This window comes from Opisthocomus hoazin, chromosome 20 (assembly GCF_030867145.1).
Source record: "Opisthocomus hoazin isolate bOpiHoa1 chromosome 20, bOpiHoa1.hap1, whole genome shotgun sequence".
NCBI lineage: Eukaryota > Metazoa > Chordata > Aves > Opisthocomiformes > Opisthocomidae > Opisthocomus > Opisthocomus hoazin.
Window position 1 is genome coordinate 17,582,888 of NC_134433.1, and position 24,600 is coordinate 17,607,487.

At 39.6% G+C, this 24,600-nt stretch overlaps 1 protein-coding gene across 8 annotated transcripts in view; it reads left to right on the forward strand.

The window, feature by feature from the left end:
• PITPNM3 (PITPNM family member 3) overlaps positions 1–24,600 on the forward strand; it is a 126,371-nt gene that overhangs the window by 93,888 nt on the left and 7,883 nt on the right. For all 8 annotated transcript variants that reach the window (XM_075439887.1, XM_075439891.1, XM_075439892.1 and 5 more), the window contains 8 exons: positions 658–827; positions 6,815–6,985; positions 12,962–13,156; positions 13,884–14,032; positions 16,878–16,994; positions 17,680–17,796; positions 21,927–22,075; positions 24,024–24,173. In XM_075439887.1, the coding sequence (XP_075296002.1) occupies positions 658–827; positions 6,815–6,985; positions 12,962–13,156; positions 13,884–14,032; positions 16,878–16,994; positions 17,680–17,796; positions 21,927–22,075; positions 24,024–24,173 (1,218 nt within the window). The remainder of the gene's footprint in view (positions 1–657; positions 828–6,814; positions 6,986–12,961; positions 13,157–13,883; positions 14,033–16,877; positions 16,995–17,679; positions 17,797–21,926; positions 22,076–24,023; positions 24,174–24,600) is intronic.

The window sequence follows — 24,600 nt, forward strand, 5'->3', positions numbered from 1 at the left end:
TGTAGTTATTTCATCTTCAGCAGAACTAAATGAGGGGTGAGCCTTTTCTCTGTCAGTAAGGGATAGGTGATCTGTATTTGCCTCATGCATGTATGGCATACAAAGTGAATGAAAGTGTTTAAATCACTTACAAGATTAAAAGCTGTCTATAAGGATCCCTAATTTTAACCTGTAATAAATAGTTGAAAAGTAGTGAAATTCTAGTTCATAGCTCAAGGAATAGATTAGAACAATGCTTTTTATGTACCTGTGTAACATACTTTATGGCTGCAACCTTTTCATACCATTGCCCTGATACAACTTAGTTAGGTTAGAATTTCTAGCAGAAGTTTCAGAAGAAGCTTACAGACATCAGTACTGCTAAAAGGGAGGGGAGGCAAACTTCAAACTTCAGAGTCCTTGCGTAACTTACCAGTAAGAATTCTGTAGAATAACCGTAGAAAACTCTTGCATGTTGAAGGTAGTAAACTTCCTGAATAGCTGCACTGGGTAACATAAGTGGCTGCTATACTGCAATGTCTATCTACAGTTTAAGGCATATTGCTTGGATCTAGATACAGATGTTAGAGCTTTCTAAGGAGCCTGTTTTGGGAACAGATTTTTTTTCTCTGGATACCCTCTTCATTATTGTTGAATAAGTGCATTTTCTTTGCTCAGCATCCACTCAAGTGTGTTGAAAGATGGTGCAGACTTTCCTCCTGTGAATTCCAGTCTCTCAGAAGTAAACCTGGGCCGATTTGAATTCGAGGTGTCTGATTTCTTCCTCTTTGGATCGCCGCTTGGTTTGGTGCTGGCCATGAGGAGTACTGTTCTGCCTGGCCTGGATGGTAAGCTCTTTCTGGGGTTAGAATACAGGCTGCTTAATGACCTTTGTAAACAAAGAGACTCACATAAAAGCAGGTAAATAAAGGAGCCTAGTTAAAGACTGGGGAGTGAGGTAAGTTTCTTCCTCTAAAAGACGGGAACATTAGTATAGGTAGGTACTGAGGTGATGAGGGTTGTTCCAGGGTTGTCACTGCTCACCCATTTACAGTAGTGTGTCTTTTGCTCTGCTGTTAATCATATATTCCATGCCATGGAACATGAAGCTTACACCTCATCAAGGTTCAGTCCTTGAAAAAGATACCAGAAATAACATCTGTGCTTGGTTCAGCATTGCATCTTGTTTGTGTCTGGCTTCATGGGTAAACTTGGCCGCCAGGTGTGTTGGTTGTGAGCCATTTTTTCCTCTCTAGTCACAGAGCCTAGTGATCAGACACATGTAGGATTTTTTTGTTTGTTTTATTTCTAAATACATCTGGATTTTTTCAGTTTTTCAGTTAAAGTAAGAGCTTACTTCACTTTTGAAAATTCATTGTGTGTTTTGTCACTGTGCATTGTATGAGGTTGGCTAGCACAGCATCTTCATAAGGAATAATATGTTCATTTATCAGGTGAGGGAGAAAAGTTGCAGTAGTGAGAAGAGACAACAATTCAGCGCTCCCAAATTTTTTCTTCTCAGTTTACAGAATTTTGAGTAATGTCATTTGACTGAGCTTTCAAGTCACATTTGATTGCAGGAATAAAGTGGAATGTAATATAAACTAAAAATTATTTCACCTGCCTTAATTTAAAAAAATTACCAAACCCATGTCTTTCAGAGCCCTTAGGAATCTGGTAGGATTTTTTTAGCGAGTTCCATGGACTTACAAGACAGCATAATTAAGCTCCCGTCGTATTTGCAGTACTGAATTTTGTTCAAATGAAAAAAACAAAGCTCAGTTAAAGAGAATGGAAATTCGTATATATTTTTCCCACTAACTAAGGCTTTTTACGTCTGTGAAAGATCTGTCAGGGAAATGAACAAAAATTACATAGATAATGACTGGCTTTGCAAACGGCACTCAATTTGTTTTTCTGTCTTAGGGGTTTCTTTACGAGATTAGCAACACTTACCTCTGAAGGTGGTGGGGGTTTTGCTGGGGGGTTTGAAGAGGGAGTTGAAGGGTTTTTTTTGTAGGAGTTCATGTAGAAAAATCTCTCAGTATTAATTTGTGCATATGGATTCAAATTCTTTGAGCTAGAATTCATATTTTTGCAAGACATGGTTTTTATGCAATGAATCAGAATGGACACATTTACTCTGGAATCCCATATGAAATTGAGCCTGCATCTGTTTAATTAGAAACCTCTTCAGTATCTGAAGACAAATGATGGTTAGCAGATGCCAGTTACTGCACAGTAAGTAGAAAATACTGTCAGTTTTTGGTAAGAGAGTACATCAATGGCAGACATTGACACATCTTTTTGTATAGCCAGTGCTGGCTGTCAGCAGTTGACTGTGTGTGGTGAACCTTCCCATCAGTCAGTCCTGATGAGCACGGATGAAATTCACATTTCACTTGAAGGGAATGTACACATGTATTGAAAATGTGTGAAAATTTAATGGAATTGTGGCTTTTAGCAAGATGGATTGCTCTGAAGTGATACAGTATTTGTGTGTAATTCTCTGTGCAATCTGAAAGTCTTCCATCGAATGCTGTGCTGCGCATGAAAGCTTTTGTGTATTCAAAAGTGTGACGGTTACTTTTAAAAGTCATTGTTGGCCACATAAACATGCACTTTAGAAGTAATGTTGGATTCATAGAGGTGAGAGCTGCCTTCCTGAAACCTTGTGTTGTGAAGTAGGATCACTGGGACTGGGGAAGCTCTGCAAGTTGATCATAACCTTTCCCCCTCTGAAATCCAGGCAAAGCATGAACAAGGTAAAAATGAGACTACTGGGATTTGTCTCGGGTGGTAATTTTAAAAACGAATTGACTTACCATATTTTGACTGTTTTGTATGAGGCCATAATGCTGTTTCGAACTTGAAACTCGTCTGTGTTACTGGGGAAGGCTGCAAGGCAAGAGAAGAAAAAAGAGACAGTTTTGCCCTGACTGGTAAGAAGGAAATTTCTGAAGGTTACCGTGACTCCGATTACTGTATATGCTTGCCATTTATTGAGGAGAATGTATCGGTAAAGAGAAAACACAATGTGTTTAAGTTCTGCTAGCTTCCTTTAGTAAGATGTCTGAAATATGGCTTATGGAGAGTGAAACTGAAAAGATTGGGGCAAGATATGATGTGTCTGTTCCACAGTTTTCCACTTGCTACAGGAATCTAAGGCAAGCTCTTCTCCACAGCAAGTGTTCCTGTTACCAGTTTGGAAGAAATTAATGTACCATACAATTACATTTTTACCTTTAGATATTGGAAAGCAAAAAGCAAATGCAACTTCTGACTCGTATAATATTTTGGTGGCAGCTCTGTGCACAGGTCAAAGTTCCCTTCTCATACTTAAATTTGTAGTGAATGGAAGAGATAACTATGAAGAATTGGGATCAGGTGGAGATAGATGGCAAACTTCAGTGCCTAAATACGTTACTGGACTGGGACTGTATGTTTCTAAACTCTCCAGCCAATAGTCCTTCTTTCCCCAGTCTCAGCTCTGTTACCCTCCAGACACTTTGACAGGAAAATTTCACATTACTTACTAATATTTTAAACTATTTTCTTCAAATTAGCTCTCTTGCATCCTCCCTCTGGTATCCTGCAGGGAGTGTGCTTTGAGAGCAGTTCATCTGACTGGCATTTCAAACACATTCCAAGGTTAGCAGAGTCTACTTGAAGCATAATTAGTCTTTAGATGTACGTGTGGTGAGAGAATCCCATGTTAAAGTGATAATTATGGTGCAGTTGAGAGGAAAACTGACAAATTGAAGCCTGTCATGCAGACAGTTGGAAGTTAGGTGAGAAGAGTCAGGTGCCCTTTTTACTGAAATGAAAGGTAGAAAGCTACCTGGAAATGTGAGAAATAAAAATCAGGATGATTTTTATTTATTTGTTTTGTTAGAGTCAGTTTTTAAAATAAAAGGGAAGAAAATTATATCCACAGGTTTGCCTCTTCTGTCTGCAGAACAGATGCATTTTGTTGTGTTTTACTTTCTGAATATTTATGTAACTTTACACAAATAAGAGTGTGGCTAAAACCAGATCTTTGTTCCAATGTTTTATTTCCTTGACAAATGCCTTTTAAGTCTCTTTTGTGGAATATTCTGTTGGTCGCTTAGTGCTTTCTTGGCAGTTCTTCTAATTATCCTCCAGCACTCTCTTCTGTGGTCCTCCCGGTATCTGGTCTCAATTGTTATTTTCTAAAGTACTGATCATTTGTGTGTCTCTGCCAGATTCTTCTACTCTCTGTGTGCTGATTATCCTTGGAAGAGGCTTGCTACCCTACAAAAATGTCAGTGTTTTTTAGATTTCTGAATATATCGTAAACATTTAATTACATCCAAAAAGTGGCAGTGTTCTACCTCAGGATGGTCCTAATGGTAGGGTGTTTAACTCTTGCTCTCAGTGGGAACTAATACTGCTAAATGCCACAGTGGTAGGAAGTAATCTCCTGTGGAACATGATGAGCTATATTCCTTTGCCAAGTTGGAAGAGGGTTGTGAAAACAGCTGAGAACTCGGAGGACATGCTTTCTTGTTACCACTAGATATCATAGTTCGCCCTACGCTGGCAACTTTCGTAACCCTGCTGCTTGCATTCCTGGCTTTCTTTGTCTGCCTTGTGTGCATATACAGAAGGCAGACACATACAGAAGAAGTTCCTGTACAAGAGGTATTACAAGGTGCTACCAGGTGTGCTGATTGATGCACTGAGCCATTCTTTCTTGAAAAATCAACATACAACAGACATCAAAAGTAGGTTTTGGTTATTCTGCAACTAGAAACTTGGTAACTGCCACTGGTAACACTCTTAAGATGTTTTACAAAGAGAGATTGGGGGGGGGGGGGGGGGCGGGCGGACACACACAAACCCACAAAGCTTTGATTTATGCCCCCAAAGACACCCACATTGTTTACTTTGCGTGACAAAAATCCTGCAGAATTAAAGAGGTGTCGCACCATCCTCAGAACGAGTCAATGAATGCAAAATACAATCCACACTGCATGTCCAAAGAAGAAAAGAGTTCATGGTTTGGCAGAACTGGATCGTCCACAGGTATATTCTTGTTGTAATATTCGTCCCAGAGTATTGACAGCTTCATGACATGAAGATACGTCTCCTAAACAGTTTAGCACAGAGCGCATGCAATGAAGTGGTCCCCATGGATGTGATTCATCATCATACTCAACGTATCTTGAGAAGGTTTTTACTATGATCAATGAAAGGTTAGTTGTCTTGCTAGTTTGAGAAAAAAAATTGTGTGCCTGTGCTATAGCCTTTATAGAACAAACATTCATATAGAACAGAGTAGAACAAAGTATTGCTCTGACCTGCTTAGGCAATGCTGCTATTCAGTATTAATCTTTTAAGCTTAGGATGTGTTAACATCAACATAGTCTATAGCCAGTTTTGTCCCTATATACCATTAATAACAGCAAGCACCAGAACATGAATTTTGAGAGTCCTTCCAGCAGCACAGAAAGCACTTGAGAAAACCGATAAGAATGTAGTGTTTTCTGATGTGTCTTAGTCACTCTCTGTGACTGCAGCAGAGGAAGATGTGCAGCATCAAGTTTGCTCATTATAGCTTTGCTTATGTACAAGTACTTTGACTATTGCTCTTGAAAATGAGGAAGAACTTAAGTAGTGTGGTTTTGATTTTTTTTTTTTTTTTTAATTCCATGATGGGTGCTCTGGTGAAAGATGTCGCTTAAGATAGACTCCACTAGATCTAATATTTCATGACACCGTATATTAAAACTAACATCCTTCTTCATGTTTTCGAGTTAAGTGTATGTTTGGCTTGTGTTTGGGAATGTTGCTATACCAAAAATGTCTTCGAAGGAAAAACATCATACATGTTACCAGCTTTTTGTTATCATCACAAGGAAATAGCAATTCTATCAAAAGGACATTTGGGGTTTATTGTATAGCACAGCAGGTTTGAAAACATGTCTTGCTTGCGTGGAGTTCATGGGGAGCAGACGTAATATTCCCAAACAAATTTTATAAATACTTTAGTCATTCATTTACTCTTATAGTAAATAAACTGGCTGTTATAGCGTTTAGTGCAGTACTATACAAAACCATGCTAAGTTTAATGAGCCTATAATGAGTTGATTTGCTCACGCTGGCAAGATTCAGTGTGATTCAATTGTGATGTGGTGAGACGTGACTACACTGGCCATTTTACAGACCTTTGCAGTCTCGTGTGATCACTCGTCTAAGTTATGCATCAGTGCTGTGTGTTTACTCAAAAGAATCCCTTATTAGCTGAGTAAATGATTTTCAGATTTGCGTTTACAGTTGTAGCCAAAAAACCTCAGGAGCTGCACGTCTTCAGCAAGAGTCATAAACATTGCTTTGCTGTTATAGTATGACCAACCTCATTTCTATACATTAGCTTCCGTAAGGTGACTTCAGAAACTGCAGTGCTTTCTGTCACCTGCCTGCTCCTGCTGTCACCTAGATTTGGGTCCTCTGGACAAAATAGGCCCATCATACCATTTTGCTGGTAAATATTTGAAGTGCTGAGCATCATAGCTGACATGCTCAATAATGTATTTACAAGATTTTTAAACTTCTTTTTCTTTCTTCACTTCTGTCTCTGTCTGGTCTTCACCTCTGCTACATGCCTGCATCTCAGATTGTGATGTGTGTAAACTCCTTTGCAGTGAAGTGTGCTTTACATACGAATAGCAAATAACTTGGTTAAATTTCTTGTGGCCAGATGTATGCTAGTCTGGAGTTTGCGGAAGACCATATTAACCGTGTTTCTGTATAGACTCCTTGAAAATTGTAAAGGGGCAATACTGAACTCTCTGTCTCATTCTCACCCAAGTGTGCCAGGTCCGCCCAGCCTGCAGCCAAGTGTACAGTTTCTTTCACTCTGCTGACCCCTCTGCCTGCAGACTTGAACCGTTGCTGGAGAAGAGCTTCCATCTCCTGCCTCCATTCGGTGTCCCACGGTACCAGAGATACCCTCTAGGGGATGGAAGATCTCAGCAGTTAGGTACAGTGCCTGTTTTCATAGCTCTCCTTACCTGTTGTTCTCTTAAGCATTCTCTCCTTACACAGCTCAAGAGGATTTGAAATACCAGTGTGTAACATGCTAAAAACAAGTCATCTGGGGTAGAATAGCACAAACATAGTTAGCAAGTGTGGAACCAAAGAAGATTACCAAGAAAAAACTATTCTTATGTATATGCTTTGTGATACTAGTTGTGTTAAAGAGGGGTTGGAAGGTGATACCACTGCTTTAGTTGAAGTGTCAGCTGAAAACTTCCATTTCTTTGACTATTATTTTAAACAATTTAGTTGAGCTTTGCCGAGGTCTTCAGATATTGTTTCTCTTGGTCACTTGTGGTTGGTTTATTGTGGATAACTACTACAAATCAGAGCACTGGGCAAATTGTCTTTTGATTGCTCTTTTGCTACGTAGGCTGCAAAACAGTTGTTATGTTGGGTAATAAATGTTTTAATCCAGGAAAAAACAAAAATAGACGGATATGTGGGGAGGAAAGAGGAAGATGTGGATGACCAAGGTGCTAGTAGAAGGAATTGTGCTGTTTTGACTTTATAGAAAGTAAGATAAAATCATATAGGTGCAAAGTATCTTGACTTGTCATATTGTGCAAAAAAGGAAGTGATCAGTGCTTATGCGTACATGCATGCACGTTAGATTTATTCTTTTTGCTACAGATTCAGACATGAATTCAAGCCTCAGCAGGGTATTTCAAAAGGCTTTTCAGGATTCAGAGTTTAAGGTTGGAGGCTAATACAGTAAAATGGCAGTGTTTTCTGTTTGTTGGAACTAGGAGAATCCTATCATTGTGAACCTGTTCTGTGCAGCAGGATGCACACAACTCCTTTGTTTTATCTTGAAAAGTTGAACCCTCCTTTAAGTAACTGCCGTAGGAAGCATAGTTCCCTTAGGCTGCTTTTTATATTGAAAGCCTTGCGTTGGTACATTTTACCAGCTTTGTTGTGTTAAAGTAAACCCTTCAGATACAGTGATTCTTGAAACAGACGCTTTGTAAGTGATTTGGGAATAACTGGTGTTATTTTTGAGTTCATCTAAGGCACTGGGTCAGAAGATTCCTGTACAGAGCATGTAAATCTGGAAACCCTGTCTGTTGGATGTGTTATAAAACAAAATTTCCGGAGTGCTAATGATCAGCAAATGTTCCATCATATGGTTTAGCATTTAAACCTCTGTGAAGAGTTAAATAATTGCTGTGCTTTACACCTAAACTGCATTATATTTCAATGATTGTGAAATCCACCCATTTAAATACAAGTGCTTTGAGACCTTTTGGAATTTAAGGTTCTTCATTCACAAAGGATTAATTCTAGTGGCTGTATTTTTTTTTTTCCTTTCTCTGATATTTGGGCTTGTGAAAGTATTTCTTCAAATAGAAGTTGACACCTTCATGTATCAGCTGGAATGGTAGTTTTGTAATCAGTTATGATGACACCTATATACAGCAAACTCTAATTATTATGCACTGCCCAAACCAGCCTTTTCTGATAATCTTTCATGTCATTAAACAGTTTAATTCCCTGTTCCTTCTCTCATAAGAACCAATGACTGAAGTAAGAATGATTCTGGTGTCTGCCTGAGGTTCCTGATAGGTGCCTTTGTGGAAAAAAAACTCTGATCTGGAAGCCACATGAAAAAAAAATTACTATTCGAAGAGAATTTCACCATATGATTCATAGGAACAGTTCAGCAATAACACAGGCTGGAGAACATGATGAAAACTGGGGGGAGGGGAGGATTTCTGTAGCTGTCTTTTAGGTCTTGCCAAATGAAGCTCTTGGAGCCCACTGCTCTGTGCATAGGGTTTATCTTGACGCTTTTAGTTTATCAAATTTACTTTTTCCACTGAGATTAAGGAAACATCTATGACTTAAATTGCAGAACTTAGAGCAGGGCACAGGTTTATCTAAACGACTGCCTTTTGCATCCAGCAGGAATCAATACTTATCATTAAGTCTACCCCCAGGGTCATTCAGTGGATTGATCTATTAAGAGCTTAATGATGATGAAAGGTGACTCTTACCAGGCTTGATTTTGACAATCACAGAGACTTGACCAGCCCAGAGAATTATTCTTCTTCCTGTCAATTACTTGGTCAATAGCAACTGTATCTTCTGTTGATACAATTCCCAGTGTGGATACGATGACATTATTAGGCTATTGATAAAATAGCTTAATAAAATAAAACTATTTGAGGCATGATTTAAATTCCGTTTTCTGAATGTGTAGGAGAGCCAACACATTTTATGCGAAGAGAAAGAAAAACTAGCAAAGATTAAGTTTAATATCTGTGATATCTTCGACACGTGCACTGGATAGATAGAAATAATCACATAAGGGATTCCACTTTTTCAGAAGTCACCTCTTAAGGGCATGTTTATCTCATGTTGCTGTGATACACAGACAAGTGAAAGTAAAAGAAACAGCACTGAAAGCACTGCCTGACATACAGAGCAGGTGGAGAAACATTTATCTTCCTAAGTCTTTCATCTGTGGTGATTGCTGACAGAAGACATAGCAGTAGATAGTGGTTCAGACTAAAATGTGTTCTATTAATTGGTAGGGGGTTTTTTTTACTGTAAGGGCAAGGTACAAAGTTCAGGTTATGTTACAGCCCAGAGAAAGCCTTGCTGTCTTGGCCTTACATTAAACAGCAGCTTTCTCAGATGCTGCCTAGTTGACATTTCATAATCAAAATGCTTTTATAGCTATTGTAAGTGAGCCTTAGCTTTCACAAGTCTCTGATCTACCACCAGTCGTGTCTTTCAACACTTAGTAACGTGTGGTATCTGATTCGGTTTTTTGCTTTGCTGCTTATAACACAACGCATTATGTGTACGTGGGGGTTAAAAATATGGTTAATATGTATTAATTCATAACACCTGGTTTCAACATATCCTACTTTTTAGACATTTGACAGAGCAGAATGTAGGTAATCATAATCCTCTTTACTGTTTGAGCTTCTACCTCACATTTTACTTTGCAGCACAATTGAAATAATTGCAAGATTTTTCTCTTGCAAGTTTTATTTATAAGGAATCTGTAGAAGTGCCAGTCCAGAATATGGCTGATCCAACTGGTGTGCTTCATTATGGATAGATGGAAATTAAGGTCTAAAAGCATAGTACTTTTCCAATTGTATATGCATAAAATACAGTATTGTTAATTTTGTCTGGAGATGGTTACTGTGTGGCCTTGAGGAAGTTGCTTTGCCTTTTTGTATTGGCTGTAACTATCATAATTATCCAAGATGAAACTCTGTAAAACAATCTGCCTTAATTTTATTTCTTATCAAGCGTGATAGTAATTTTAGATTAGTAGGATAGATAAGAACCTTTAGGGACCCTCAGAGCCATGAGAAAGGTTGTTTTGGGTGGGAAGTATCTGTTTTGGTTATTTAAATAGAAGAATTGTGCAAGTAGACTATCCTAGTCAAAAGTCGAGCACAGGGCTTTTATCAAAAAATAGGATTACATGTATTTTATTAATCTCTAACCTGTACTTTCTTTCCTCCTTTACAATTCAACAAGGACCTGACCTACAGAGATGAAGGCAGGCTGCCCTGTCTGTTTGAAATAAAGAGAATTCAGGAAACGAGAGGAAAAAACTGCCAAAAATGCCTTCCATTTTGTTGATTTGATCCCTTCATAGGGAGAAGAGTTACTGAGCTTAGAATAACAGTATTACAAAATAAACAACAGGTTTCAAGGCACCATGCCCCTTAGGAAGCTGGTCTTAAACTAGCCAATAATATGGAAAAGGCTAACATATGTTGGCTGATAACATGTTTTTCCATTCTATTCAAAGTTGCCATTTTCACTTCTCTCTCCATATCCATTTTAGTGGGAATGAAAAACTAAAACTCTCACAGAATTATAATGGGGGAGGAAAGATTAGATTGGGGTCAATTTATGACTATTTCATCAGAACAACAACAATTGAGAAGCAGAAAAGGACAACCTTTTTTTATTTCAGTGAATCTTTTGGAAGGGGAAGCAGAAAGTATGCATCAGAACACTGCCAATCGTGAACACTTCATGGAGATATAGCTCTCAGTTATGGGATTCATTTCACCTTCTTCTATGGAATTTCCTGTTGGTTGATGTTTGGATCAGGGTTCTGGTTCAGATAAGACCCCTGATGGGGTGCAATTTCGCAGCTTCCCTGTTCCTTACTGCTTATGTCCGTGGATTCTGCTACTCTCTTCAGTGAACTGATTTGCTGTGATGTTTTAGGCCACATGATTTGGGGTTTGTTGTCAGAAGGACCAGGTGCCTTGCTGTTCAGTATTCAGTATGACATAGAATCAGACTTGTTACTTCTTTCTGCTGCTTCTTTCACTATGAAGAGCGTATAATGCATGCTCATGTTGTGAGGTAAGTAATAGGAAAGCAGCATTTTGTTTACTTTTCAGTTGTCTGTGTTGGAGTCTATATAGTTTGCCTGAGACAAGGGAAGTAATAACATTATCCTTCCATTCTTTTCACCTCCATCAAGCTTTCCTGTAGCTACACATAGCTTTCCCTACTGTATGGCGTCAGCAAGATTCCTTTGAAAGAACAGTACATTGCAGTTTCTTTAGTGAAAACTCAAAGCAGATGTTCCCATGGAAACTACAATTGAACATATTCTATCCAAATTACATACACATCACAAGGTGTTAGAATTTAATTGTTTCTCTGATTCAGTTGCAGGGCAGCTCCTGGTGTTGTCTTATGCAGTTAAGATATGCAGGCTTATGTCAAAACAAGCCAGAATCTTTCCAGCCATGTCTGCTTTTTGGAAGGGAGGCGATTGTAGGGAGCTATGCTCATATTCCTTTTCATTTAGCGGTGACGTGTTTTACCACTTTTGATAATCTGTAGACACTTATGCTTCCAGTGTATTTTTTTAAGGAATGGTGTCCTTGAAAGCAGGAACTAGTTGTTGTGTTCTTCTGTGTGTGCCATTGAGGTGTTCATTGCATTGCAAGTTGGTAAAACTTGAAAAGTTGAAGAGAAACTTATTCCAGGTCTCCACTACATAAAGAATTGTATGACACAGTCCCCAACCCAAGACCATGTGAAAGACAAGCACAGCATGCTTACAGTTATTTGAATGGGACTTAAATACCCTCAGAAATAGAGCAACATATCAAGGCCTGTCTGCTTTCTTTTGTATTATATACATCGAACTTTTTCTGTTACTCACTGTTTTAATCTCTCTGAGAGGTTTGTTCTCTAAAAAACACCACTGAGGAGTCAAGTGCTTTTGATATGTGCTTTGCTGTATATCCTGTCTCTCAGCTGAGGTTCTGCCTTTCCTAGGTATAGGAGGGATGTGCTGGCTGCTTCAAGCAAAATTACCAGTAATGCTTTTATTTAAATGCATGTCTGTTCTTACACGTTTCAGAACACCTCAGAAGGAAGGCTGTGTTTTGTTTCATTAAGTAGAGGTGTTAGCCATGGCCCATAGCTTTGTCAGAGTGGCATGAATGAATGAGAATTCTGTTCTATTTGGGAATATGCAAACCGATAGACAGCCTTGCTGAAGGTTGTCTTTGTAAAGTCATTTTGCTCATATCAGGAAGAGGAGAAGTATCACAGACTCCCAGGGCTGTGTAGCTCTTCTCAGAGAATGGCTTTAAAATGGATAGGGTTGAGTGTGAAATAAAATAGCGTCCCAACATCACTACCCACTTTGGAAGATCTTGGCCAAAAGCACCTAGCTGCCATTGCATTTTGATGGCAGTAGGGTGTGCTTTCTCCAGTTAGTCGTGATGTCTCATGCTGTCCTCCTCACTCTGAAGGAGTTTCATCCATGGTCATTAAATCTGATATTATTCAGGAAAGCGTTCATTAGCTCTATATTAAAAATAAATTTTAAAATGCACACACTAGTTTCAAAGCAGTGTTGTTCATCCATTGGTGGGTTTTTTATTATTATTTTCATTTCTGTAACCTGCAGGTGATGCTATCCACAACCACAGTGCTCTGTTCTTTGAGAACAGCTCTTTGAACATACCTTTCTCTCAGGAGAGCCATGGATCTCCAAATGCATCTGATCAACCACAAGGAAAAACAAGAAAGTTGAGCTTGGCCAGCACAAACAGTGAAAACTCAGGGTCAACAGAAAGCTTGCCATCAGCATACCTCACCAACAGTGAGTGAAGCCTGGTGCCATGTGCTATCTGATATGGCAACTACCCTTCCCTGCACATCCTTTCTGTGGAAGGAGAATTACCTGCTTGGAAATTTGGGGAGAATGAGAACAGCCTAATTTGCTGCAATTCTAAATAACACAACTTAGCTTCTGCTTCTGTTTGTAATTGAGCAGATGAAGTAACAGAAGTGAAATCACAGTTTTATATTAAGGTGCCACCCATAAATAGTCATTAAGGGTTTCATACTAACAGGAGCTTAGAAGATGTTCCAGGCGTGAAGAAATATAGATAGATAAGATTTGTTACCCATAATTAAAAGTACTATAAATCATTATATTATCCTGTTTTGGACTGTAGTCATATATCAATATTCCGTTCACTATTTGGGAAGCATTTTCAATTGTTACTCTAACATGATCATAAAAGCATTAGTCTTTCACTGTACATTTTCCGTGGACTGGGAAGCAATGGGAATCATTCTGAGGTGATTTCTGCTTCCAAAAACTTGGACCCAATAGAACTGTTTAGATTGCAGACATTTAAGTGATCATGCAGTCAGTGAAAACAGTACTTTTGTGTTTGATAGATACCTTTAACAGACACTAAATGTCAAGATCAAAAAAGCAGACGACTTCAATTATTTAGCTTAAACATAAAGATAGGAAGAGATTTATTAACAAGATATCTTATAGAAATGTGATGCTATTTTGTTTGGGTTTTTTGTAGTTACTGCAAAGTGGTGGGGAACGAAACGAATAGATTATGCCTTGTATTGTCCAGATGTGCTGACAGCCTTTCCAACAGTGGCCCTGCCGCATCTCTTCCATGCCAGCTACTGGGAATCAACAGACGTTGTGGCCTTCATTTTAAGACAGGTCATTGATCTCTTTATTTTTTCTCTCTGCAGCAAATAACCTTGTGATTGTTAATTGCATCTTCCAAGGGTGATCAGTCTTTTAGTCTTCAGTTCAGTTAGATGGCTTACTATGGTTGCATCACATGCGACTGGACATAGAAATGACAGATGTGGATTTACTGGAGAGGTGAAGGGAACAGTGAGCCCACCATTAGCTGGCTGGTGTTCTTACTGCTGACTGTGTGACTGGGAACAATGCACTGTAATGCATCATCTGTGCCCCCTCGCAGTATAACCCCGTATTACGTGTTAATTTCCTCCTGTTTTTAAAGGAATAGGCTATCTCCAGCCTTACTTAATTATGTGTTTCCCTGCTAAATATAAAATTATTAGTATATTTGATAATAAACCAACGGTTTGAAAGTACTGCTCCCATAAGAAAATCAAGTCTCTCCTGTAACTATAGTATTTTGAGGCACTGTGTGCACTGTCTCCTCACAATTTGTTACCGAGTCATATGATGGGTCGCTTGTTCCGACTGTGTCAGTAATTAGACAGCAGCTCGCAGTGACTTAGGGATAATGCAGTGCTCTGACCTCTAGAGAAAGTGGTGAGGCTGAGAAATCTCACCTGAGGTAAAAAAAAAAATTAAGTGGTGTTCAAGTGAAACGTGCCAGATAAGTGTCCTTCCAAGAACCCAAAGTGACTCTCACCCAAAAGCCAGTCACAAGCAGCTTAATTTGGATTAAACCAAGAATCAGTGTGTTTTTTACATCGAGTGAATGATGAAACAGCTGCTGCGAGGCAAACGGTGGAAAGAATAATGCAGACAACTGCTCAGTGATTTTTGGTTTTTTTCATTAAATCAGTTTGGCAGATGTCAGTGTGCCTGCATCTCTCACAACTCCTTTTAGTTGGTCTCTTGAGTGTTAACTCTCTCCACCTCCTGCACCCAGTGCTGCTGTCAGTGATGTTCATTTTCTGAAGGCTCACCTGATAGCTCCTGGGAATGGAAGCTCAATGGCTGAGTTCCCTCCAGTCCAGAACATTGTACCAAGCCCCCATGTTTGTATGGCAGTCTGTGAGTGGAGTGTGCAGCAGACAGTCTGGCTGGTAACCAGACCGCTTCCAGAGTTTTTGGTTGCTGTTTTTAGTGGATGAAATTCGTAGTCCTTCAATCTCTTGCTGTCCTTTCAGAGCATCCTTTAGTGTGTTTTATTCCAGTCAAAATGTTTCATTAAGCAATGCAGAATTTTGAAAGTTAATTTAAAAAACTTTGTTTATAACTAGTGTCACCATAATCAAGGCAAAGCAAAAGTTGCTGAAGAGTTTTTTCATGAACAAGAACAGTCTGCAGAACACGAATCTTGTTTATGCCCATCCCAAGGTAAAGGAGAGGTTTCTACTGGAAGTGTCAGGATCCAGATCCCTGTTTTAATCTGTTCAAGGGCCCTAGATAATTGTACATAGATGTTTCTCCTTTCCTTTGCAGCCCTCTTGCAGCTCTTGTCATCTCACCTCTCTCAGGACGTTTTTTGACTTGAATCCATCAGAACATTCTCCCATCTTTCCTTTCAGATGCCTCCCTGATTCCAGTTGTCTGTTAGCAATAATTCCTGCTTTATTCTACTTGTTATTTCTGTGCATTCACATCAGGTCGCATTGTTGTGTCTTACCTAGCCTTGTATGTACATTACAGCTTTTAGAATTTAATAAGCCCTTTGTGCATTTGGAGTATGCCTGTAAAACAATATGTGAGCTTACAGCACTACATAAAGGACCGGTTAGTTCCAGCGTAGTCTGGACATTCTGCCCTTGCCTGGGCATTAAGGTTAAGGCTAATGGCTCCTGAATGCCCTGTGGGTGCATGTATTTCCTGCACATGGCCTCCAGTGAATAGAATTTATGCTGGTTTATTAAAAAAACACACTGACCTCTAAGCATTACTATGATTTGTTGCAAGCCAACTGCTTTGCTAAGGCTGAATGCAAGAGGGATTTACTCAAGGGACTTCATATGAGACATCTTTCGAAATTATTCTAGGCCACTATTCCAGAGAGAGCACCCAGAGCACAAAACTTCAGCATAGAAAACTAACTGTTCAATAATTTTCTACTAGCTTGTGAAAGAGACAGACTAAGCTATTTCTCATTCAAAATGAAGTAGCCTCATGCTATCCATGATCCCAGGGTGCAGCCCGCAGATTTCAGTAAGACAGGGCTTGTGGTTTCAATGGAAATGGGACATAACCCACGGATTCTGATATTTAGGTTGTAAGAATGTGTGGCTTGTATGACATATTAGGGTTCTGTATGTTCACAAGTTATGTTCCTATTATCTTCAGATGTTACTAGCCACAAGCCAAATCCTGAGCCTATCACCTATTGCAGTGGTGAGCAATATTCAAAAGGTGGTAAGAACCATTTTGTCTGGGTATATGTGTAGAAAATCAGTGCAGATGGAGTCAGGAATCTGACCTCTGCCCCATAAAGAACATAAGAAAATACTTCTGTGGTCTTACGCTGCTTTACTGACTTTGCAGACCATGAACAGACAGTGTGACTGTCACTGGATACCATCCTAATATTTTTGCGGTTTTCTCTAGAAGAATGTGCAAGCTCTGTTTTGAATGTAAAAGCTGTTCAATAAGTACTGGAGATTAAGCGCTGGTCAACAGAGTGAAAGCAGTTTATTTGTCTATACAATTAATGTGAACACATGGCCTGTACCTCTTTCTACTTTCATTGTGCTTTTAGCTCTTCAGTGTCATTCAACTGGGGCAGCAGTGTACTTTGCCTTTCTTTGCCAAGTTCCAGGACTGCCCATGCTGCACACTGTTTATTAAAATATTAATACAATTTTAGGTGATGAGGTATGAAAACATAAATTTCAAGGAAAATGACAACTTGGATCCAGCAACACTAAGTCCATCCAATCCACGAGAAAAATGGCTACGCAAAAGGACACATGTCAAATTGAGAGTAAGTATAAATCCAGATATATATGGCAGTTATAGAACTTGTGTTTGGCAGCAATTTAAATTGAGTTTGATCTTCCAAAGCATGAGTTTACCTAACTGAATGGTACTAAAGAGTTGAAAACTGTAATTCAGAGGCAGGCAAATTAACAGTTAAGGAACATGAACAATTTATTCTTGGTTTATCGCTACATGTTGGGAGAAAGCATATTTCTTTCTTTAAATAACAGAGGGGCCTTAAGTTTCGGTTAAGCAAAGAGGTGGTTCTTCTGTTTTCTTATATGCTAGATAAATCCATAACTCAAGAAAAAAATACTTTCTTCATTCTTCAGATGCCACTTCAGCTAGAAAATGTCAATTAAGATGCGTGTATCTTGCACGCAATTGTGGGAATCTGTGGCATCACTTTAAGTGAAAGATAATTGGCATTCCGTTAAATGTTCTCTCTTACCTGGTCATCTTGAGCGCTTTCACTAGGAAGTCTATTCAGGAACCCACCATTACTGGAAACCTGGCTCCGGCTGAGATAGGAACGCAGTTTTGCTAGATGCTCTAAGGTGCACTGTGACATACCTCAGACACACTGTCCAGGATTGTGTTTCTGTGTCACTGTTCATAATAATGTAATAGACACAGTAGCCTCATTACAAGGCAAACACTGCTCTTCTCACTTTCTACTCTTATTTCAGAACGTGACTGCTAATCACCGAGCCAATGACGTCATTGCTGCAGAAGATGGTCCTCAGGTACTAGTTGGACGCTTTATGTATGGACCTCTGGACATGGTAGCTTTAACAGGTGAAAAGGTAAAGTCTGAGTAATCAATTTCCTTATTTTTCTCAACCAACTTTTACTAAAAACAGTTGTTGAATATAGCATACATATATAGTACCAGAGAAAGCCTTACAATGAGGGGAAGTATGTCACTAGCCCCTCCACTTGGGCAAAAATATGCTGTGCGTGGGCTTTCCTGATAGCTGACCTTCTTCCCAGCTCTGATCCTTCTTACATGATGCTGGCCTTCTCCTCTGGTTAATGATGAGTGTGCTGTGCAGTGATTTCTGAACCTGCCATCTGATTGTACCACCTACTGGAGACAATTAACTTTTTGAGCAAGGAGGAAAAAGAATTTTATAGTGGTTGGCAAATCACTAAAAGAAAAATGTATGTCCTTCTATCCAGGTAAGACAACTAGATAAAGGAATCGGGATTCTAGAGCCTAGGTGGCTGCTGTTTCTCTTATACATGGAAGAGTAAAGATTAGTTTTAGAATTCAAGTAGTAATGTGACATGATTGGAGCTGTCACTCCTAAAGCTGCGTGCAGTAGCCAGGCTTACAAGTAACAAAGCCAAGCATTAAGTGAATACATTTGCTCATATTCACAGAGACTGTAAGAATTTTTGTGGAAATTAACAGCAATGCTGTTGAGCTGAGGGTAAAACTGAAGCGTGGATGCTTCACTTGGCCTGTTTTGGGGGTGCCGATTCTGCAAAGATGCAGCACTAACCTGATGCTTCTAGGGATCAGCCTGCTGACGGCATGCTTTCTTAGGAGCATATTTGCTAGTACAAATGGCAGGGATGGATATTTCTGGAACCATGTCTCTGATGACCACGCTTTGTTAGTCATCTCCACAAGTTGTAAGTGATGTGCTGCTTCTAAGATTTTGTCATAGAATTCAACATACCTGTGCTGATACGCATTGAACTATCAGTGTAAGTTATGGCTATATTTTTAAGACCATCACTGCTTCAGTCTTGTTCCATAAGGTGTGTAAAAAACTTGAAGCAGCCCCATCACTTGAGTTTGCATGCAAGACAGGATCACAGATTTTTGTCCGATTTTGAAGATTTTAATCACAGCTCTTTATCAGCTTTTATGAATTTCTTCAATCTGATCACATTTTATTCATTGATAAGGTTCTTCTGGCACAATGATGAATAGGGCACCAAAGGGGTTCATAGTGGTCCTATCAAGAACACTGAAATTGTATGGTTCCAAGACTTAATAATTTCCTCTTTATGCCATTTCTCGAATGAAAGTTCAAAATGTCAGTTAAATGTATCTGAGTGTACTGGATTGCATTGGAGGTCTTTAATTAGATCTACAGTTAGGAAGACCACAGGGAGACCAGGAAGACTTGTTGTTTGTGACAGGTGAGCCTGATCTGCTCGGTCACATCACGATGGTATCCTCGGCCAGCAGGAAACTTTCCTTGAACCTCATCTGCTTTGGGTGGCTCCTGTTGAGGCATAACAGAGTAGTGATAATGGGGATGAGGCCATCTGGTCAAGACAAAGAGACAGGAGCTTAAGCTGTTATGAGAGTCTCTGCCAGTCATATCCATGCTGCCATGGAACTGGCCACCTAGGTAGTCTTGGTCTCAGTCTGTTGACCTATTAGAAAACATTAATTAACCTGAGGTGGGCTTGACATGCCAGTTTTTACTGAGGCAAGGATCAATCCTGGAGACTACCTTTGTTTTCCCAAGAATTCCTAAAATCAGCCTGTTGGGGTTTCTACAGGTTTGAAGACTGGATTCATTTTAGCCCTGGGTCTTTTACTAAGATGGATTTGGGTTGGTAAAAAGACAATGTATTCAGCATTTTAGTGTGCAAATGCAAACTAGGTCGAAGATACATTGCAGTGCTTTTCTGGAGGCCAGAGGTGTCTCTCTGGGATTTACTTAACCCGTTATTTTCTGGGCATTATAGTCTAATAAATCTACATAGATTATTGTATGCTTCCTATTTCAGAAGGATAGGGATGAAGAATAAGCTGTGTTTCTGCGGTGGGGAAAACAGATTCATATTATGTCCAGATGGAGACCAGTGATGAGTGGAGTCCCTCAGGGGTCCGTACTGGGACCGGTGCTGTTCAATATATTCATCAATTACATGGACAGCGACATCGAGTGTACCCTCAGCAAGTTTGCAGATGACACCAAGCTGAGTGGTACGGTCGAGACACCAGAAGGACGGGATGCCATCCAGAGGGACCTGGACAAGCTGGAGAGGTGGGCCTGTGTGAACCTCATGAGGTTCAACAAGGCCAAGTGCAAGGTCCTGCACCTGGGTCGGGGTAATCCCTGCTATCAATACAGGCTGGGGGATGAAAGGATCGAGAGTAGCTCTGCTGAGAGGGACTTGGGGGTACTGATAGACGAAAGGCTGGACATGAGCCGGCAATGTGCGCTGGCAGCCCAGAGGGCCAACCGTGTCCTGGGCTGCATCAGGAGAAGCGTGGCCAGCAGGTCGAGAGAGGTGATTCTGCCCCTCTACTCTGCTCTGGTGAGACCTCACCTGGAGTACTGTGTTCAGCTCTGGAGCCCTCAGCACAAGAAGGACATGGAACTGTTGGAGCGGGTCCAAAGGAGGGCTACAAAAATGATCCGAGGGCTTGAGCACCTCTCCTATGAGGACAGGCTGAGAGAGTTGGGCTTGTTCAGCCTGAAAAAGAGAAGGCTGCGGGGAGACCTGATTGCAGCATTTCAGTACTTAAAGGGAGCCTATAGGAAAGATGGGGACAATCTTTTTAGTAGAGACAGCAGTGACAGGACAAGGGGTAATGGTTTTAAACTAAAACAGGGTAGGTTTAGGCTAGATATAAGGAAGAAATTCTTTACAATGAGGGTTGTGAAACACTGGAACGGGTTGCCCAGAGAGGTAGTGGAGGCCCCATCCCTGGAAACATTCAAGGCCAGGTTGGACAGGGCTCTGAGCAACCTGATCTAGTTAGCGGTGTCCCTGCTCGCTGCGGGGGGGTTGGACTAGATGACCTCTAGGGGTCCCTTCCGACCCAAAACTTTCTATGATTCTATGATTATGCTTGGGTGTTGAATAGAATCCTGTCATTAAAATCTCTTGAAAGAAATTGCTAAGTAAAAATATTAAGATTATTACTAGTTATTGCACTGGTGACTTTAAAGAGGCAGTTGGTACATACCTGTATTCAAACTGTGGAGTCACTTTGCAGTCAAAAAGCGGAAGAAAGGAGTAAACCCATTGTTTGACCCTGATAACACTTCTGGTTCAGCTATACCTGTCATTTCTTCCCTTGCAGTAAAGCTCATCCCTTAGAAAAATTCAGTTCTGCATTTCATCAATTCAGAATAAATATAGTGTTATTTATAGTTACATCCCAATGTCATGTAACATCGTTATGTCCAAGAAGAGCATATCTGCAGACTTGTCAGTGGTATCCACACAAACAGCGTGATCTCATAAGCTGCTGGCAAATATTGTAGAGTATCTGGCTGCATGTTGAGCACTGAAGAAGTCCACTTGTATGCCAAAGTTCTGTAAAAATTGAGTACAGAAGGAGAGCATGGCAGATACCTCCCTCAGGTTTACTGATGTACTTACTGCTAAAAAGTGCCACTTTATCAGGCAAAGTATTTAGTACACTTTATATTGATTTTGATTAAATACTTCAGTTGAAGAAAACCATATTGATGAAACCTTTTGGAAAAAAACCTGCATAATTTGAAGTGTTTAGGTTTTGCATTTGTAGGCAAGGTTATGATTTGAGAAATACATTATTTTGCTAATAGTCAGATGAAATTTTCCATTGTTTTAGGTTTAGTATGCAAAAATGTAATATACACATACAAGCTGAAATGATCTTTTTTCTACTTTAGGGGTCCTGCCAAATTTCTGAGCTCCACACCCTCATTTGACACCTGCAGTGCTAACCTGAGTGCTTTACATGATGAAGGCAATAAACTCTTCTATTGTGTGCTAGGAAGCATTTTCAAATTGAGAAGGACTCTCTTTGAATTTTTAACTGAGCTTTGAAGTTCCTTCAGACTTCATTGTAAGCTTTTAGCACAAGCCGTAGTTTGAGATACGAATGTGATCTAGGCTTGGCAGGCCTTGTAAGTAGGGGGTGTGTTGCCTAATATCACACTAGATGGCTGTTTTGTTGTTTTTGCAGGTTGATGTCTTCATAATGACTGAGCCATCTTCGGGTAGGTGGGTGTACTTTGACACAGAGATATCCAACAGTAGTGGCCGGATATCCTACAACATACCCAAACAGAAGAGACTGAGAGTTGGTGTGTATCCTATCAAAATGGTGGTCAGGTAATACCTCCAAGCTGGAACTACAGCTGTGATGCATTGTTGTGATCAAGAAGACATGTAGGTGTGTAAGATCGAAGCGGGTGTGGAGGGAGATTTTGGTCATTTGGTTATCTTTTCTTGGTGTTGTCACTGTTGTCAGCTTAGATTTGAAGCAGTCATCGTCTGTTTACTGGCCAGTTTGGAAGTGTCCAGGCCAATAGGTTTATCCCTACTGCAACACAAATCCTCAGTGCAATTCAATTTAGGAGCACTTGGTCTTGCAAAATATGGGGACTGGATGACTGTAATCAATCTTCTTGTGGAAAGAATGTATGACTTTGGATATATTGCAGCCTGTTCATTGGGTAAAAGACTGCTGAAGGGTATAGCTTTGTGTTCTTCGGACTGATAAGAAGCTTTTCGTACTGAAATTAACAGTAGAGGATGTACTGCCTTGCTCTCAGCCACCTGTTTATCTGTTGATGTCAAGCTGATCAAAAGAGTTATGTTAATTCTGTACTCAAGACCATGCTTATTCTAAATTGGGGAAAAAAAAAAAAAAAAAAACAACACCTGAAAATAACCGTTCATTGAAGTAAAATTAGTCAGCTCTCCTAGCTCTCCAGTGTTTCTTAAAAAGCTCTGTGCTAAGGGAAGCATGAAGAATGAAGATGTGTGAAATAAAATTTGTTGGCCTAGGCACAGGACGGGGGTATCTGTGCTTTTAAAAAATCTTATATTTAAGAAGTCCGGTTTGATTTCATACAGAGTTTTAGTTTAATATTGCACTTAAAATTAAATTGCCTAATCACTTAGGAAGTAGCTTTACAGCTTCCTTTGAATCCCTACTTTGGATGCTAAATCAGTGGGATGAATTTAGCTGAAACAGAATGTGTTGTTACCCATCAGTTAACTAAGTCCAAAGTCAATTTACAATTTTATGTAGTGCTAATTGAGGAGGAAGAGATGTTTTACCTCAGTGTAATAGAACAAACAATCAATTCAAGAAAAGAGAGTTACTTAAAAACGAATTAAGGTGTATTCAGAAGCTAAGCTCCCATGGGCTTATAGTTTCAAACAGGAATGAAAGAAATTGCCTTGTCTTTGCTCGTTAAGCTGTGCACACATATTGTAAGAATCTTCATCACCAGATATAAATTTCTAGATCATAAAATAATCATCGAAGTTGTGGTCTTCAGATTACATTTTTTAGGGAACGTGAGGTCATGGGATGGCAAGAGCTTTGGATCGTGCTGTATTAGTGTTTTAATGTCCAGACCTCGTGGGGAAAATACATCATGAGGATGATTGCATTTCAGTGCCTTTCCATGAGAAAAGCCATCTATGATTGCAGTTCTCTTTTGGTTTAGGTTTGTTTTGGAGTGGGCTTTAATTTGCAAAGACAGAGGGATGGGTAGTGCTAGTATTACCAACTCTTTATCTAATGGAGAAAAGCTGATTTGTGTAAGTACATACCAATAAAAGGTGCATATCAATTCTTCGTTTGTAATTTCTAATAATTTGCCAGTAACTATAGACTGCTGGGGAAAAAATAAATGGAGCTATTTTCTGTGTGCTATGTGTATTTATGTGTGTGCGCGCGTATATGTAGCATTCAAGTCTTATGTGTACATAGACAGCTAGCCTATTTGAGTAGTAGTTTGAGTACTTCAGGCTGTTTTGGGGTTTTTTTTCCCTAATTATTTTAGGTATTTATACACATGTGATTTCTTATTAAAATCAGCTTCCAGATTTCTCTTTGGAAAGCTGTTTCCTAAAAGTGTAAGTTTTAATTGCCCCACATAGGACTGAAAGCAGAAGCTCTATTTAATGGTAATTTTTGAAGCTGTAGATCCAGACAGATCTAATTTCAGGTCTTAACTAGAACGTGCAGAAGATACATTCTGACATTTTGCTTTTTAAGTTTTAAGTGTTTTTTTAAGTGCTTTTCATTGCTTTGACTCTCCAGAGGGGACCAGAGCAGTGCCACAGGTTACCTGACTGTGCTTCCCCGAGGAATGGAATGTGTTGTGTTCAGCATTGATGGTTCATTTGCAGCGAGTGTTTCGATTATGGGAAGTGACCCCAAAGTCCGAGCTGGGGCCGTTGATGTTGTCAGGTAAGTGAAGTTTGCACACTTCACTTTTTATATCCCCAGCTTTCCTGTTCGAACACAATAGGAAGGAAGAGGGCAGAATAGGTTATTTTTACTAAATAAACAACAATTCTTTAAAGGCCAGGATTCTTTGAAGATTTACTTTTGTACTTGCTTGGACATCAGGTCTGCCTGATTTTCAAAGGAATCTTAGAATGCTATGGTTTACTTCGAAATTCGTAGTTTAAGTTGACTAAAGATTAAAAGTTGATCCTGGGAATATGGCCTTAAAGTGTGTGCAGTGAATTAATAATGATTCCATGTGTTACTGTGATTAGCATAGAATGTATTTTATGTTTCACTAACTTCAAATAAGGACATACTTCTACTTCAAAAATACCAAGTGCCGTGAATGCAAGAGCGTTGTTTGGAAGAAAAATTAAAAGGCTTT